The following is a 14417-nucleotide window of genomic DNA, read 5'->3' on the forward strand; positions in this document are numbered from 1 at the left end:
GTTGGATTCGTTTCCGCTGGACCACAACGGGAACTCCTAACAACGTTTTTTTTAAGATGGTTTCAGAAATTCTGCTTTATTATTGTATTGTTTCAGAGCATTAGAGTTAACTGAAGCAAAATTTAGCAGTTTTTCACATATTGTGAAAATGGTTACTTCCTGGAAAAAGAAAAACCTAGTTCTGAATGTAATGATGAACTGAACTTCCCAGAGCCTGGTTCATTATAAAATGAGCAGACGAGACAATATGAACTACAGGATCCCTCCCATTTCTAAGGGCTACAATTCACTGTTACTCTGTTCACACCTCAGTAAGTTATAGGGCATTCTCAATTAAATGTATAACTTTTTATAAAAAAGATACAATTTTAAGGAGTTCCCGTCGTGGCGCAGTGGTTAACGAATCCGACTAGGAACCATGAGGTTGCGGGTTCGGTCCCTGCCCTTGCTCAGTGGGTTAACGATCTGGCGTTGCCGTGAGCTGTGGTGTAGGTTGCAGACACGGCTCGGATCCCGCGTTGCTGTGGCTCTGGCGTAGGCCAGTGGCTACAGCTCCAAAGCCCAAAGAAATAGCAAAAAAGACAAAAAAAAAAAGATACAATTTAAAAAAAATACTTCCACAATTAAACATATAGTCTATCAAGTAAAACATTCTTTTTACCTAAAAATAGATGGCAACATGTTCCTAAAATATACAATATTAGAGCAGGAGTTTCTATTTAAAAATAAAAGGCAAAAACAATTTTTATTTAAATCGATGAAAAATATAGCCAGGAGGAACTTGCATGGCTACCTTTTCTTATGTAAGAATATAAATATTCCTCCTAAGAATGTTTCTTGACCCCTTTCACCCCCAAATTCTTTTGTCCAATTGTCTGAGAAATTTTTTTTTGTAATTTCCAACTCTAAAATTTTTAAACCTTTATTCTTATTCCTTTTTTTCTTAGACAATGTTTTATATGAAAATTTAGAAATTATATGCTTCGAAGCTACTCACTTAAAATGAAGATCTTTGAAAGTAAAATGGGTTTCAACAATTCCTGTAGTTTTCACTCGAGTTCTGAGAACATCTTGTTGAGTTGGGATATAATTTGGTTGTGCAATTCTGTCCAAGTCATTCAGATAGCTGAAAAAACAACCAGCAATATGCCAACAGTTAATACTGACAGTAAAGACCATCTAAGATCACCTAAATCAAAGAGTAAAATACTGTAACACATGCACTAATCCAAATTACTGGAAGTTTTACACCTCTGTGTAATGACATAATCTGACCTATTTAATTTTATCTTATACAACTCCCACTGAAATGAAAATGTTAATAGTTCTTCAGCCACAAAGCTCTTTAAACCTTTTAAAAATGTCATGTACTTTGATTTTTGATACTAATTAGCAATTCTCATTGCTGAAAAAGAAAACACAGCAATAATTTTATAAACACCCAAACTAACTGCATACCATAACCTTGCCCCTTAAAATTCATTACACTTTTTTTGCTGTAGCGCTGTTTATGTTCCAAATTATTCTTGTTGAGGATTTAGAAAGCCTTCGTTTTTGCAGTGAGGAAACCTCTGGCCAAAGATGTGATATTGTTCCTTTTCGACCAGCCTTAAGTTACATACAAGAAAACACTGCACATGTTCCTGTAGTCTACATTTAAGTGGCACTCTGAAAGTTCATATTTTACTCCTTACTCTTTTCACAGTCACTCACTCAACACTCTGCTAATGATGCCAAATATGATGTGATATAAAAATGTAGTGGTGTCCTACCATGCAATTATTTTATTTTGTGTCAAATTATGTAGTAGAGTCAATAAATGTCTTAGTCCAGATACTGAGAGATTAATGTGAATTTGAGTGGTTAAAGAAGGACTCATGGATAGTGAGGAGTGTAAATAGTACAAGGGTATTAGATTCCAGTTATAAGTGACTTATAACTGGAATCTAATATCCAGCACAAATGAACATCTCCTTAGAAAAGAAAATCATGGACTTGGAGAAGAGACTTGTGGCTGCCTGATGGGAGGGGGAGGGAGTGGGAGGGATCGGGAGCTTGGGCTTATCCAACACAACTTAGAATAGATTTACAAGGAGATCCTGCTGAATAGCATTGAGAACTCTGTCTAGATACTCATGTTGCAACAGAAGAAAGGCTGGGGGAAAAATGTAATTGTAATGTATACATGTAAGGATAACCTGACCCCCTTGCTGTACAGTGGGAAAATAAAAAAAATAAATAAATAAAAATAAAAATAAATAGTACAAGGGATAAAAGGGAATGTCATTCACATCAGGAAAAGCAGTAAAACAGTATGGAGGCAGGAATAGTCATGTCTTGTTTCTCAGAAAGTGAGGCCATTAGTAGGCTATGCAAGGAGTTAATCCTAAGGTCAGTGTGGGGAGCATCACTGCAGTAATTTCTAATACCGGAGTGGAACAGTCCAAGACACTTTAGAAGATACATCTAGGTTTATTACAGTGAAGCACCATCTACTGCAACTTTAATTGATGTTATCCTCTGAAACTGTTCCGTAGCCATTTGGGATGGGGTCTTCAAACAAATAGGGTCTTACAAACAAAAGAAGCTCAATAAATATCTGATTTGTGGAGATGGGAGTTGGAAAGCTACCCACTGAATTAACCATCAAAATGTTTTAGTCAGTGAGGAATGTGTATGATATTGATACTAGAATACCTAGAGATAGCTTGAGTTATCTGTATTACATTTACTGAATTAAAAGTAATCTTATATTATCACATTGGCGATAATCCCCTAGTACTTTGTCTGTGTTTTTAGTTCCATATATATTATGTTCACCTTATTGTAAGAAAATGTGACTTAACAGGCAATGGCAAGATTTTACTAACTGTCCCTTTGAAATACTGAGCTACTCTAGTTTAAGATATATTTCTTAGCTTAAAATGGCTATAGTTCTATTAGTCTCAAAAAATAATGCACATTTATATTTCAGCAAGACAAAAAAGAAAAACAGGCATTGTAAAAAACTCTTGTTTTAAAAGATGACAAATTTGAAGTGTAAATTTGTGGTTAGATGGTCTCAATGGGCAACTTGGCAGCATCTCTTATCTCAAGGATTCAGAAATCAAGATACCCTGTAACCACTATAGAGAAAAAGATTTTTTATCACTTTCCTATAATCTTGAAAGATGGTTCCATTATTGCCATAAGGTCAGAACTGCTAGTAATAAAATAATGGTGAGCCAAAGGTACACACTTTTTTCAGTGTGTACCTTTGGTTCACCAAGCACTGTGCACAGGACAAAAGGTCTTGGCCAATATACTGGGGGGGCGGGTAGATAGGAGGAAATAAAACTTCAATCCCTCATTCCTGAGAAGCATCCCTTAATTACTGAAATAGTTCCCCTTTCCGGGTTCAGCTCAGAGCAGTCTCTTCACCATAAATGATTTCCGCTTAGATCTTTCTGCAGGTTCTGGGTGATGACAAAGCAAGTATCACGGACTAAGAGTTGTGTTCTTGTGCTAGGAAACGTTTTTCTAATTTTTTCTTATAGCCTCTGTAGAGTCTTGCTTATTAATTTATTCATTATTAAATAAGGGCATATTGCATGATGCCTATGTGTCAGCATAAGAAAGAAAACTGGGCCCAAACAGACCTTACTGAATTCACAATGTAGTGGCAGAGACAGAAAATAATCAGAGTCTCAAGTATAAATCCAATTACCTCAAAATGAATGCAAATCTGTGAGTGCTATGAAAGAAAATACACTGTATCATGAGTACATAAAACAAGGAGGCAAAGGCCTATTCACTGAATCAAGGAAAATTTCCTTGCAGAAGTTAGGATACTAGGTGGAGAGACATGCTACCTAGCAATAGGAAGATGTTACATATATATACATAAACTATATATGCAACAATATATATGGCTTATATACCTATAAAACATTAAAATACATATTAAGATATATAGCATAAAAATTGTGCTGGGTTACACACTAACTTGTATTACTTATTCACTCACACTAAATCTAACACTGAGTACTCTGATGTGCAACACATGACATGACATGGTATATGATAGTTAAGTCCTCAGGAACCACATGCTGAAGCAAGGTATCTGTTTTGACCTAGATCTTCTAATGCCTGTCTTCTTCTATCTAATCCCCACTTGTGTCCCTAAGAGCCAACAGCTCTGTCAAGAAAATAATAATTTTGGAAAGCAAATCGAGTTCACAGCACGTGTTTCTACTCATACCACCTTTGATATTTGTTAGTATGTGTGCCAAAGAATGGAAACGAATCCTTGTTTTTACTCTACACAGATCACCAAGCAGAAAGCTCCCTAATTAGGTTTTCTCACAAACTGCTTTACAGACTTTTTGGGTCCACCACTTGGAAAATCAAGGCAGATACTTCCTCTGAGGAACTGGACTTAGATATCTGTAAACAGTGTCTAATGCAACAGAGTACATACAACCGACAATTTTCAAATGTAGACCTACTTTCTTTTCTTCAGTGAGAAAGTATCTTGGGATCACCATGCACCCCTTCAAAAGGGCTGCCTGTCACTCAAGGTGCCTGTCACGAGACAAGCTACCATCCAGACTAAGGCACCATCGGTAAGCGAAAACACTCAAATCAGTTACACTCCCTTTCGGCTAGCCCCAGGTGAACTAGAGATACACCCTAATTCAGAGTGAACTTTGGGAAGTTCTAACTACTTTCTTGGAAATGTATGAGAAATAATTTCATTCTGCATGATTCAATTAGAGTTACATTATTAAAGTTACATAAGCATGAGTCCCTCGAGACAACTTTTGAACACAGAGGAACTAACAAATTGCACTGCTACCTACAAACACACACAAAAAAGATAGAAGAAGTTTTCAAATACTGTCATCCTGAATACCCTGAGTTGTATAAGAATGTGTCACTAGATTTTCTATTAAAATTCACTTGGAGGTATATCTGACTTAACACGTAATTATTCATTATCGTGTAGTTCTGAACTTATGATTACTTACTATGCTGCAGAATCATTAAGCTGGTACTCTCGGGATCTGTTGAAGCAAGCTTGTACGCCGCTGTCTTTCCACAGCCTCTTTATAACTCCAGCAAGTTCGGCAGTCATAAAACCTTCCTCAGCAGCACCAGCGAGCACAAAGAGTTGGCGGGCATCATCCTGAACATTCAAAGACCATTTTTTTCAAAAAAAAAAAGAAAGAAAAGGAAAAAGGCAGATAAAATACATTATTGATTACAAAATGTACAATAGTGAGTTTCCTTTATGCTTTTTATTGGTGTTATAACTTGATTTATCTAAAACACCACTTAAAAGTTGGCTTAATCAAAAAAGGATAATCTTAAACCCTAAGTCCATGTTTTGTGATATTAGTGACAGCTATCAAAGCACTAGGAAGCTCAAAGAATGACCACACTTAGAGCTCATGAAGGAATCTATTAACCAACTACTCACAATGGATACCAAATAATTACAAAGTATACCAGACTAAATTCTAAAAATAACCTGTTATATACTGAAGATGATCACTTTTGAGAAAAGAGAAGAATATATGCTTTACCCTTCTCTCACCAAAATGTTTCTAATCTAAAAAACACATTAACACTATTAGAGGTTACTTTTAGAGTCTAATTCACTGTTAGCTTTCTGGTATGCCTTGTAGATACAAAATAAGTTCAGAGAAAGGAGGAATCAATGTGGAATATAAAGCAAGAATAGTTCCACACAATGGTCTGAGATTTTCATGAGACCTAAAAGCATATACACATTAAAATCAAAGGGCCAGGAAGGAGGGATAGGTGTTTGCTAATCCAGGCATAGGAAACAAAATAAACCTAGCTTTGGAGTGGCAATACTCATGACACATATAGAAGAAAGCATGGAAAAGTTTTTAAATGAAGGAATACTGCACATAAAATTAATTAAATTTTTATTCCATTTTCAAGCTACAGCATTTAGTTATTCTGATCCATACGTCATCAACCCCACAAGGTCAATGCTGTTCAAAAGAAATACGAGCCGCTTATACAATTCTGAGTTTTCTAATAGCACATTTTAAACAGCAATAAAAGGTCAAATTTAAACAATATATTTTATTTAACCTAGGTATAAAATATCATTTCAAAATGTGATCAATATTAAGTTACTGAGGTATTTCATATTTTTATAGACATCTATAACTTTGAAATTTGGTGTTTCTTTTATAAAGACAGAGCATCTCAATCCAGATTAGACACATTTCAAATATCTAACAGCCACGTATGGGTAGTAGCTCAGTCTCTATAACACAACTCTAATTTTCAGATAATAACACAGTTAATACAAAAATAAGGGAGAAGTGAAATTACCATCTTCACAAAGATTCTTTGTGGCCTGAGATTTGCAGTTTTACGTTAAATGGGTAGACAATACCTAATTTTCTCCTGGAGTGTTTTTCCAATGCAGTGTCTTAGTTCTTTATGAAGTGATGGTGCATTATGATAAGATGTGCAGAAGAGAAGCATTTGGTGACACAGACTAGCAAAGGGGACTAGCTGATAATACAAATTCATTCTGCTGCCAATTTGTGAAACATTTTCTTTTCAGATGGAACCCATTGTGAAAAACAATTAATTCACTCAGCATGGGAAGATATTATTCAAGCATATGTTTCCCTTTTTAGTAAGTCACAAGAGAAATGAATGTAAGCAAATAACACGTGTACAATATCCTTTTAACAAACCCCAACAAAACAGTTGCATGTCATTCTTAGCACTGTTTACCTAATTTCGGTAAACAGTTATTCAGTTTACCAAATAATGACTTATACATGAGAGATTTCTACACTTTGTTTCTATTTTTAGCTAAATGATGTCAAACATACTTTTCCCCACTATAGAAAAGTGCTTTTCATTTAGTGGGCTTTAAAATGAGCTTTCATTATGATGCATTTATTCAACTTCAGTAAAATTTCTTGATAGAAAAGACTAATGCCTCTGGTATGGGTCATAAAATCACAGTCTCTTCAAACTTTCTAAGAAAGAAGCCTGAAGAAAAGACATGCGAAACTTTGGAAAGCTCTATAAGCTGTTTTCTCTCTGTGGCATTCGCAAATGTCTCTTCTTCACAAAATGTACAAGTCTTTTTTCCTTATAAAATGAATAGAGTATTTTTCTGCATATCATCATCAGAGCATTCAGATGTCTGCAGATGAGCTTTAAGTAATAAATTTAAGCAGGAACTTACTGTAGAAATTATTCTACCTAATTTTTTGTTTTGTATAAAAAGAACCTGAGGCACAGAGAGATTGTGCAATTTATTTAAGGTTTCACATTTAATTAGTCACCCTATCACAGATATTGGTCAACAACAATTACTAAGTAGCAATTGCCTAAGACAAGATATATTTGAAAATTACAGAATGATGGCAATAATCCTATCTTGTCATGGATTGAAGTCTTTTCAAGATTCTTATAAAAATGTTACTTAAGAACATTTAAGAAAGATCAACTTGAGTGTACACAGTGTGACATAGTGTAGAAAAAGGGTAGGGATTACCCATAGGTAAGGAAACTAGTTTATAGGAACTCTACTGTGGTATTAAAAAGAAAGAAGCTTATTTATCAGGCAATTATTTGTGAGTATAAGGAAAAACATTCTTGGATGTAGCCAAGTTAATATGTTTTCAAACGCTAAGAACTAAATGAAAATAAGACGGTTTCAAGAATGTAACTTCTAATTCGTCTAAATGTGTTCAGGGAACTCAAAAAGGAGATAGGACATGCTATCATGTCAAGAGACACATCACAGCCTATTTTCCCACTGATAGGGATCACAAGGCATCCTTTATTTACTTGGTTACAGTACATTTTATTTGAAGCCATCACCTACTTGATGAGAATTATGGCGAAGAGAGGACACTGAGGAACCATGATGACTGTCTTCTGATATATCAAGGATCATTACAGGTAAGAAAGAGAAGTTTTGTGCTTAGGCAGAGAGCAGAAAAACAAAACAAAACCACTCCAGAAAAAAGAATTTTTACAGTAAAACATGAAAGAAAGAAAGAAAGAAAGGAGAGACTGATTTTTTCTTTTTTTTTTTTTCAGCTTTTTAGTGCACCACCTGCAGCATATGGAAGTTCCCAGGCTAGGTATTGAATTAGAGCTGCAGCTGCCAGCCGACACCACAGCCACGGCAACATGAGATCCAAGCCGTGTCTGTGACCTACACCATGGCTCACAGCAATGCCAGATCCTTAAACAACTGAGTGAGGCCAGGGATCAAACCTGCATCCTCATGGATACTAGTTGGGTTTGTTACCACTGAGCCACAATGGGAATTCTGAGACTGAAAATTTTAAGCAAAGGCTAGATCATTATTTATTGCAACAGAGCGGACAGAATTTATGAATGAGATTAAGAGTTTAAATAGAAAACATCAGAAAGCCCTTCTACCATAGTGGCTAAATAATATGATAAAGGAGTGTTAACAAAGGGTGACACCTCTTAATTTTCGGCTAGAGGAATAAATATAGAAATCCTTTGTTTCAAAGGTTCAGTGCAGTTATTTCATTAATAACATTAGCCAACAATACTGAACACCACATATAATGAGAATTACTCATGTATTTAATCTACCACATTTCTACAGCATACAATCATTTCTATAAATTTAAGATAGCTATAATGCTTTTACCAAAGTTAATGCGCTTGTAAGGAAATCTTGAAAACTTTACTGAAGCCACCTCTATGTGCCTCCTGGGGTCAATCCCAGATATTAAAGAAATGCTTGAAGAAATACAAATTCTTGGAGCTCCCAATGTGGCTCAGCAGAAACGAACCCAACTAGTATCCATGAGGATGCAGGTTCAATTCCTGGCCTTGCTCAGTTTGTTAAGGATCCTGCATTGCCGTGAGCAATGGTATAGGTCACAGACGTGCCTCAGATCCTATGTTGCTGTGGCTGTGGTGTAGGCTGACAGCTGTAGCTCTGATTTGGCCCTAGCCTGAGAAATTCCATGTGCCGCGGTGTGGCCTTAAAAAAGAAACAAAGGGGGGGGGGGACACAAATTTAACACTACTTTTTTCCCACAAATGTCACCAAAGAAAAAATAACTGAGGTCAGGAAATAGGAAGTCACTTTTCTTCTTTCCTTAAACACTGCTTAAAAGGAGAGGGAAAGCCTAAAAATAAAATAATCTAAGTTAATTTTAACTAAATTGCAGACAGCACAATTTTTGACTAAATTGCAGTGAGTATGAGCTTCATTACGTCAAGAAATTACAATAAAAGTTGCCCCAAAATAACCTGTATGTATATATTTACGAATCTTACAAATGTATATATTTTTAATTTTCAAACTAATAAATATTTAAGTATTCTTTGGACAATATAACCTGCTGTCAAAAGACACAGAGAAATATGTAATAAATGATACATGAATTGAGCGAAATAGAAAAACACTCTGCTAGAGGGACCTAATACATTTGAAATGAATGTTAATATCACTGTCACGGAGTTCCCGTCGTGGCGCAGTGGTTAACGAATCCGACTAGGAACCATGAGGTTGCGGGTTCGGTCCCTGCCCTTGCTCAGTGGGTCGATCCGGCGTTGCTGCCGTGAACTGTGGTGTAGGTTGCAGACGTGGCTCGGATCCTGCGTTGCTGTGGCTCTGGCATAGGCCGGTGGCTACAGCTCCGATTCAACCCCTAGCCTGGGAACCTCCATATGCCGCGGGAGCGGCCCAAGAAACAGCAACAACAACAACAACAACAACAACAACAACAACAAAAGACAAAAGACAAAAAAAAAATCACTGTCACATATATAAATCGTTATTTCTCAGAATCAAAAACAAAATAACTTCATCTTAGTTCTCAAACATAAAACAAAGCACTACTATAAATAATTCAAATATTCATATGGAGAAATAACAAGTAGAAATAACTGGAAACATTTTGAAAATGCATACTGGAGAAGGAAGGCTGAAACGATCAGATATTAAAAATCTACAATAGGTAGGACACTCTCGTACTAATGCAAACCAATAAGGGAAAAAAGGCCCAAATCTGAACTTACAGAATATAAAGGTGGCAAGATAAATCAGTAGGAAAGAATATGATTATCCAAAAAACACTTATGAATAATTAGATAACCATCTGAAGAGGAAAAAAAAAATAATGCCATGCATACAACAAAATGAGTTTGAGGGATTAAAGGACAAACATAGAAACAATGCTAAAATTCAGTTCCCCAAAATACTTTTAAAATAGCATGAATATCTGGTGAATCTTTGGTTCAGAGAAAATTTTCTAAATGTAAACTTATTGGAAGAAATAATCAGAGAAGATTTTAAAAATGAAAACCTAAGATTAAAGGAATAAGCCAAACGTGAGAGAACATTTCCATTTGTGGACAAAGGTTTAATATATATGTATATACAAACAAGCAAACAGATAGTCAAAACACCAAGACTCCCTTCAGTAAATGAATAAAGGATAAAAGCAGCCACTAACATAGAAAAAGAGAGTCAATAAAGATATGGAAAACTGCATATTTACATTAAAAAATAAAAAATGAAAATTAAATTGAAATAAGACTTACTAGTAAGTTAGTCAATATTTGAAAAATATAAGACTTCTAAATTTTAGCTACCCAGATCACTAAAAAAAGATGCTGCTGCTCAGAAGGTAAACTAATACAACCTTTCTCAAAAGCAATCTACAAATTTGGCAGAGAGACCTTCTAACTAACTAATGAAATAAGTTACAAAATTAGAGGAAGAGAAAAGCCAAAGTTTTCCATTCCTCACAGCCAAACTCATTCCAAGCATTGCTTCTCAAGTTTTCAAGGATAAAAGGACCAATCTTGCATTTTATTTTCTTTTGTTTCCCATCTATTTCAAAGCTAATCATACTGGAAAAATAGCATTTAAGTGACATAGAATATCAATAAAGTTTGTGAGCTATCAGAATTAACATATTAGTTACTCTGTCAATGGCTGTAAGTTTGGCTAACCATTCACTCCAACTTCTGTGTTCACCTGTGCACATGCTCGTGCACCTGGACCACACTCTGAGCAGCACAGCTCTAAGTGATGCAGCACCTAAGACATGTTGATAGGCTCTTGGATAATGCTTCCCTAACTGCACATTATTAAAAACAAAATAATATAATTTATCAAGTTATTGTCATCCACAGATTGACTAAGCTCATTATGAGAGAGTTGAGAAAGGATATTAGGTACAAAATTTGATTGCTCTATGCCAGCTTTGAAAACAATTTTGTTCCCTCTCATTTTAAATAACTAATGTGTAATCTGCTTTGCAAATCTGCTAACTGCCAACTATGAAGCAAACCACTGCAAATAAGTCACTGTGTCTTAAAATTTTACAATTTTTAGTCTATTCTCACTGAATTAACTCACATATTACATGTAATTTCGATCAAGATACTGACAAGCTTTTTATTTGTTTTAACAGGGATATGAGAAATTAAGTTGACTCTCAAGTTCATCTGGAAGAGAAATGCATTAATAGCCTTGAAATTTTTGTTAAAAGAGAACTCTGGGATGGGTACACTTAATTGAACAGAGAGCAAAATCCTACAAAACAAAAGAAACTAAAATAATGTGAATCTGACAAAATAATAATAGTAATCATTATATATAACAATAGCAGTAACAAACATTTATTGGGCATCTGTTATGACCATGGCATGTGGTAAAGTCTTGTCATTATTTCTCACAATTCTATAAGGTAGAGGTAACAAGTACTTGCATCTTATTATGATGAAAAAAACTTAGAAAGGTTAAGTAATTTAATAAGTGACTGAGCTGGGGAAGAAAAGCATCTATCAATGAGGGAAAAACATGGAGTCCAGAAACACACTCCATTTTGTGCTTAAGGGTAGCATTTTCAAATGAGTATTTAATAAATGGCTTTAAGACAAGAAATGATCAGATATACTTATATTCCACCTAGCAAGAGACACAAGTAACATTTCTAGATGAGTAAAGAGATAAATCTAAAAAAAATTCTATAAACAGTCTAGAAAAATGATTATTTAAAAATAATTTTAAGTTGAAGAATGTTATTAACAGGAACACAAAACACAGAAATCAGAATTGATTAAATAAGGTTCAACAAGAAACAAGAAAAATCCTATTTCAAACAAGTAAAAGAAATATGGTGAATAAAAACATATGCAAAAAATACAGAATTAATATTCTTAATATTCAAAGAGACTCAACGTGAAAAGAACAAGGAATTTAACAGAACTGCGTAAAGAATATTAAGAGGAGTCCACCGAAGAGCTACAAAGACAAAGAGAATCTCAACCTCATTGAACATCACAAAAATATAACCTGAAAAAAAAGTATTTTTCACTAAGATATTAAATATTAAAATGATATATCTAAGTTGATGAGACTCTGGGAAAGTAGACAGCGATGCACAGCTGCTAGAAAAGATTATTTGAATTGTTTTTTTCTGAAAACAAATCTATGGTATGTATGAAACTTAACTATCTGGTTTATCCTTCGACTTAAGGCTAGTACTTCCGAGAATTGATACTTTAGTAATGGAAATATATTCAAGCCTTTGACTATACTTTTTTCTTTCTAGAATCCACTTTCCTTGTTTTTTGTCTAGAAAACTCAAGATATGTTCCCACACCAAGCTCGAAGTCCTTTCCTCCCATCTTGGCCATGTTTAATTCATCTTTGTATTCTTTGGTACAATTTCAAGAGTCTCATAACATTTTAAAACTTGCACAGAGGCAAGGCAATACCAGACACAGAGGAGACCAATCAGAACTATGAGAGATAAGACAAACAAAAGTGATAGTCTCAAGGCAGGAAGAAAACACTTACTAGGGTATAGGTAGAGAATCTAAAATCAATGGGTGAAACTAATACCAGTGAAACAAAGATGCACAGAGCAGACCCACATGTAGATTCCAAAGCATGAAAAAAAAAAAAAAAAAAAGTTAAAAAATCTGCCCCTAAAGGACAACTTTCCTTGAAAGAAAATAAGCAAATAAAAAGACCTCATAAAAAGCTGCTTGCAATGACCCTTCATTACCTCCTATCATGGGGGCTATAAAACCTCTAATAATCACACATAAGATCTGAATGCAGAATACTGAATACATGAATTCGAATGCATAAAGTACAACTTATTCAATTCTTTCTCTACTTTGAGAGTAGTTCTAAGAGCTCAAAAAGCATTTGTTGGATGAATACATGACAAATGAATAAGTCACAGCCTGAATGGATAACAGATAAGTCAAAAACTGGATATGATCAAATCCTGTTTCAGAAGATAATTTATAAGAATGTTATGAATTATTATGAAAAATTATCTAGAGATCTACTTGAAAAATTTAATTCATTACACTAAGCTTTTAAATCTTTGTTCAAAAAGAAAAGTTCAGTAATTTCATATTGCCTAGTAACTTATAAAGAAATTTTGTAGTAACCTATAAAAAGTAAACCAGGTCTGTTTTACACACTTCTAAAATGTATGTTCTCTAATGATGATTTCATTACTTTTTTTCCTATTAAGCAAAGACTGAGCATCTATGTCCAAAATAAATAAATAAATAAATAAAACTAGCAGACACTAAGACAACAAAAAGAAAAGGTTATGGTTTCTAAGCAAAAAATCTTCACAGTATTATTAGGGAGATGGCACAGAGACAAACAGAACACAGTAAAATAAAAAAGAACTATAAAAAGGGGTAATTGTAATAAAAATAATAATACAGTTATTTGTAAAAATATTTAAAATTAATCTAAAGATTCAGTTAAAGGTTTCTGGGAAGGTCAAGTTTTGTATCAATTATTTATTTAAAAAAAAAAAAAAAAAAGAATCAGGGAGTTCCCTAGTAGCTCAGTATCATCACTACTCTACTGTGCCGCTGGTTACAACTGTGGTGAGGGTTTGATCCCTGGCCCAGGGAGCTTCCACATGCTGCAGGGATAGCCAAAAAAAAAAAAAAAAATCACTGAAGAATAAATCATACACAAATAATAAAACCTGAAATTAACAGATTAAGTGAGCAAACTGGGGCTAAGGAAGGAAGGAAGAAGGAGGTATCCTATGGACTGGGTTAGGGCCACTTCCAACCAAAAAGCAACAAGTTACCTACTGGGCCAAATAAGGAAGCACAGGTACAGAGCCTTGGTTACTACTGTGTGGCAACTTTTGTATATCATGTAATCTCCTGGATTCCAATCTCTTACTGCTAAAATAAAGGGGCAGAACTAGCTGGTGTCCTAAATTCCTTGTCCCTCTAGATCTGAAATTCTGAAAGGTGTTTTCTAATAGCCAGGATTTTATGATTCTAAAAATAGGCAAACTTTTATACTGTTTTACTGCTTTTTAGTTTGGGCATGAAATACAAATAATGTGATCATTTCAGCATTC

At 34.6% G+C, this 14417-nt stretch overlaps 1 protein-coding gene across 1 annotated transcript in view; it reads right to left on the reverse strand.

The window, feature by feature from the left end:
* Positions 1–14417, reverse strand: part of GNAI1 (G protein subunit alpha i1) — an 84887-nt gene that overhangs the window by 18507 nt on the left and 51963 nt on the right. Inside the window, exons 4-5 of the mRNA XM_047752919.1 lie at positions 5010–5167; positions 998–1126 (exon numbers count right to left, since the gene is read on the reverse strand). Coding sequence (XP_047608875.1) covers positions 998–1126; positions 5010–5167 — 287 coding nt within the window. The remainder of the gene's footprint in view (positions 1–997; positions 1127–5009; positions 5168–14417) is intronic.

The sequence above is a fragment of the Phacochoerus africanus genome, chromosome 11 (assembly GCF_016906955.1).
Source record: "Phacochoerus africanus isolate WHEZ1 chromosome 11, ROS_Pafr_v1, whole genome shotgun sequence".
In the NCBI taxonomy this organism is placed as follows: Eukaryota; Metazoa; Chordata; class Mammalia; order Artiodactyla; family Suidae; genus Phacochoerus; species Phacochoerus africanus.